The sequence below is a fragment of the Limulus polyphemus genome, unplaced genomic scaffold (genome assembly GCF_000517525.1).
Source record: "Limulus polyphemus unplaced genomic scaffold, Limulus_polyphemus-2.1.2 Scaffold4468, whole genome shotgun sequence".
NCBI lineage: Eukaryota > Metazoa > Arthropoda > Merostomata > Xiphosura > Limulidae > Limulus > Limulus polyphemus.
In genome coordinates, this window is record NW_013670078.1 from 43,286 (window position 1) to 47,836 (window position 4,551).

General features: G+C 35.2%; 1 protein-coding gene across 1 annotated transcript in view; it reads right to left on the reverse strand.

Annotated features, from left to right (window-relative positions):
* The window catches only part of LOC106471199 (Niemann-Pick C1 protein-like), a gene marked incomplete at its 5' end in the record, with an annotated part of 74,596 nt that overhangs the window by 26,956 nt on the left and 43,089 nt on the right, over positions 1 to 4,551 (reverse strand). Inside the window, one exon of the mRNA XM_022399825.1 lies at positions 3,266 to 3,456. Within this exon, the coding sequence (XP_022255533.1) occupies positions 3,266 to 3,456 (191 nt within the window). The remainder of the gene's footprint in view (positions 1 to 3,265; positions 3,457 to 4,551) is intronic.

The following is a 4,551-nucleotide window of genomic DNA, read 5'->3' on the forward strand; positions in this document are numbered from 1 at the left end:
TTCTGGAGACATGGCTGACATATATATAACTTTTATCAGCAGATCAACTTGTAAATACACTATATGTTTCTGGAAACATGACTGACATATATAACTTTTATCACGATACCAGCTTTTATTCTTTATTCATCAAGGCTGTTGGTTTATGTGTTAACTTACCATGAGAAGCTTATTCTTTATTCACTGAGGCTACTGGTTTATGTGTTAGCTTACCATGATAAGTGTATTCTTTATTCACCAAGGCTGCTGGTTTATGTGTTAACTTACCATGATAAGCGTATTCTTTATTCACCAAGGCTGCTGGTTTATATGTTAACTTACCACGATAAGTCTATTCTTTATTCACCGAGGCTGCTGGTTTATGTGTTAACTTACCATGACAAGTGTATTCTTTATTCACAGAGGCTGCTGGTTTATGTGTTAACTTACCATGATAAGTGCATTCTTTAATCACCAAGGCTGCTGGTTTATGTGTTAACTTACCATGATAAGTGCATTCTTTATTCACCAAGGCTACTGGTTTATGTGTTAGTTTACTACGACAGGTGTATTCTTTATTCACCGAGGCTGCTGGTTTATATGTTAACTTACCACGATAAGTCTATTCTTTATTCACCGAGGCTACTGGTTTATGTGTTAGCTTACCATAACAAGTGTATTCTTTATTCACCAAGGCTGCTGGTTTATGTGTTAACTTAACATGAGAAGTGTATTCTTTATTCACCAAGGCTACTGGTTTATGTGTTAGTTTACCACGACAGGTGTATTCTTTATTCACCGAGGCTGCTGGTTTATGTGTTAACTTACCATGACAAGTGTATTCTTTATTCACCGAGGCTGCTGGTTTATGTGTTAACTTATCACGATCAGTTTATTCTTTATTCACCGAGGCTACTGGTTTATGTGTTAGTGAATATAGAATACACTTGTCATGGTAAGCTGAGGCAGCTGGTTTATGTGTTAGCTTACCACGACAAGTGTACTCTTTATTCACTGAAGCTGCTGGTTTATGTGTTAACTTACCACGATCAGTTTATTCTTTATTCACCAAGGGTGCTAGTTTATGTGTTAGCTTACCATGATAAGTGTATTCTTTATTCACCAAGGGTGCTGGTTTATGTGTTAGCTTACCACAACAAGTGTACTCTTTATTCACCGAAGCTGCTGGTTTATGTGTTAACTTACCATGACAAGTGTATTCTTTATTCACTGAGGCTGCTGGTTTATGTGTTAGCTTACCATGACAAGTGTACTCTTTATTCACCGAGGCTGCTGGTTTATGTGTTAGCTTACCATGATAAGTGTATTCTTTATTCACTGAGGCTGCTGGTTTATGTGTTAGCTTACCATGACAAGTGTATTCTTGATCACTTGGCAGACATGACAGAGTAACCTGCTACTCACTAGTATAGTTACCAAACATTCATATGAACCTTTAGCTTTCAGATCAACAACAATCACTCAAACTTTATATACCTTACATAAAGCTGGCAACAGCATTGCATGAAATGAATATGTCATACTTTTACTTATATAGCAATTACTGGACAGCATTCTGTGGCATCAAAAACAAATATTTATAATAATAAGACTGCAGACCTCACGCTAGTAATTTAACATATTTGGAAATAGAATAAATGCTGCATCTGTTTAGCTCAGTAATTGGAAAAATCTTAAGTCTTCCTATTCACAAAGTTTCTAGCACAGTCATGTTTATCTTTAATGACCTGACATTTAAAGACAAGAAGATAACCTGGGATGAGTCCGTACCAAGTGTATTGCTTTGACTTCCAACGAGAATCAAAGGAAGGTTAACATTTTCCTAAATTGAAAATATATTACCAAGTGTGTTGCTTTGACTTTCAAAGAGAACCAAAGGAAGGTTAACATTTTCCCACACTGAAAATCTATTCCTCATCCTCCAGAGTTTCAACTTTGCCCATTTAAGCATTGGTCTAATTTTTTCTTGCTTGCTCCACACTAACTGCCCCAATCAACCCCACTCACCTTAAACTATAGCCTGTTGGACAGCAAGATGTTCTAAATTACTGATGGGGAAGGAAGATTTGTCTTCCATTCATAGACCCTGGAATTCCTGACCGTTAATATATGCATCCATCCCTGAAGTGAGGCATCTGTGAAGAGATGAAACTCAGGATGAGGGAGGAGGTATAGGAACACCGATGGTATTGTTGATCTGATCCAACCACCACTCAAGAACTAAGAGGTTGTTCCTAATGAAGGGGACTGGATGATCCAGATCAGAATTCCTGATCCCTTGATCGCACGGTGACCACTGAAGGGGCTGCATGTGTGCTATCTTTGGACTTTATCATCAAGTAATCTGTACAGGGAAGTAGACACAGTAATTGGTCTAGTTCACATTATGTTAAATTGCTAGCACACGGTTTGCAGTTTATCATCAAGACCCAGGACTTTTTTCTTACCTTATTTTCATCATGTGTATTTCTATTAGTTGTACAGTTCACCCTCAAGTAACAATGTGACACTTTTTGTCAGGTGTCATATTGTTACAATGTTGACTTTGTGCCTCTGATGAGGGGCAGTCATCAGTCTTTAACCTAGAGTTTCAGAGTCAGGTGTCATGTTGTTACATAGTTTATTTTGTGCCTCTGATAAGAGGCAGTCATCAGTTTGTAACCTAAGATTTCAATGACAGGTGTCATGTTGTTACATTCTTTATTTTGTGCCTAAGGTTTCAGTAAAGTTGTGTATTCATGAATTATAACCACTTTAAGTTTGTTGCTGTTGCATTTTGTCTTTTAGATAATTATGAATAATAGCTGGTAGACTGAGAGAATGACAATTTATCATAAGGATAAAACAGTTAACAAATAATAACTGTCAAAATAACAGTTAACAAAGTGACAGAATGTTTAATTTTCTATAAGACAGTAACTTGACAAACTGTTGTCATTGGCCAAAATAATAGTTAACAGACTAACAGAATGTTTTCTAGAAGATAGTGAATTTCCTAGAAAACATTCTGTTAGTCTGTTAACTATTATTTTAGCAAGTGACAACAGTTTCTATTATTTTAGCGAGTGACAACAGTTTGTCAAGTTACTATCTTCATATTAAGAGAACATTCATATACCAAGAAGATGAGATAGTACTCTGAAAAAATTCTGCCACTCACCAGATGTGTGTAATTGAAATTGTTTATACAATGAAAACCCCAGCTATTAATTTGTCCTTATCCATTAAAAAAATTAGATGAAAGTGTGAAGAAAAGTTTACTCACTGAGAAGGTGAACTAGCAGCATTAGAGATCTGAGTAAGCAATGAGTACTGACTACATCCAGAGGAAGCACAGATAAGGTTCTGCTGCTGATAATCTGAATAGTTGTAGCCTCCTTTCATGACAAAATATACAGGAGCTCCTACAGACAGATACTTTTCCAAGGCTTCAAAGTAGCTTAGAACATATGAATCCTACAAAAACAAAATACATAAAATAATGAACTATCACAGAGTTTTAGTTTAATGGACTGCTCATGCCCGTTTCTATAGTGAAATGATCTTTACTGGTACCTTCTCTACTAACAGGTAGGAGAAATCCCTTCCGTATCAGGCTTTGTTCGGAAATCAGCTAAAACAAAAAGTCAGGTATTTTTTAATTTTGCTTTTTGATAGCTTATTGTAATACATGAGAATATGCAAATAAGTTCAGGCACATAATTTAAAATACAAGGAGAAATGGCTTGTCCAAATTAAGTTGGGCAAGTTTTTTTTTTGAAACATGAAAAGCACCTGAGTTATCTTAGACAAATCAAGGAAGGGATTAAAATCAAAATTCTACCATGTTTTCAGTGCCTAAAAATACCCTTTTTTAGTTTATCAGGTTCAAAAGCTGATACAATTATTTTACAGTTATGTAATTTTACTTTCTTATTAAAAAGATATATGATCTAATATAGGATTCAACACTTTTAATTTAGGTGTAATGAGCTTGAAACCCTATGACAGAACTGAAAACACTCTCACTGCTACATGTGTAATTTGTAATAACATACAAGAACTTGCTACTTTTATAGTTTGCATTAAATATTTAGACAATTTGAGGTAGCTGATGCTAAAACATACATTTCAAGAATTTTATTTTTTTAGAGATATCTATAAAAAGTACAGACTGTGATTTACAGTTTTATGTTGTGAAACTAAAAACTTTAAAGTAACTATTCTCTATAAACTCTTCCATAAGAACTACAACCATGTCAATGTTGTTATATTTTTGTGTGGCTTTCCACAAAATCTATTTAAACTAGTGACTGGTTTCAAAATGTTAACTTCAAATCCTTGTTTATTATCCTGTTACTGGTATCAGAAGATTCATCACAATGGCTTTTTTGAGTTGAATGGTTCTCTTTTGGAATAATAGGTAAGGGTATTTCTTCTGTTTGGCTTGGGGTATGAGTTCAGAACCCACCACTATATGAATTTCTCCTGTTTGGCTTGGGGTATGATTTCAGAACCCACCACTAAATGAATTTCTCCTGTTTGGCTTGGGGTATGATTTCAGAACCCACC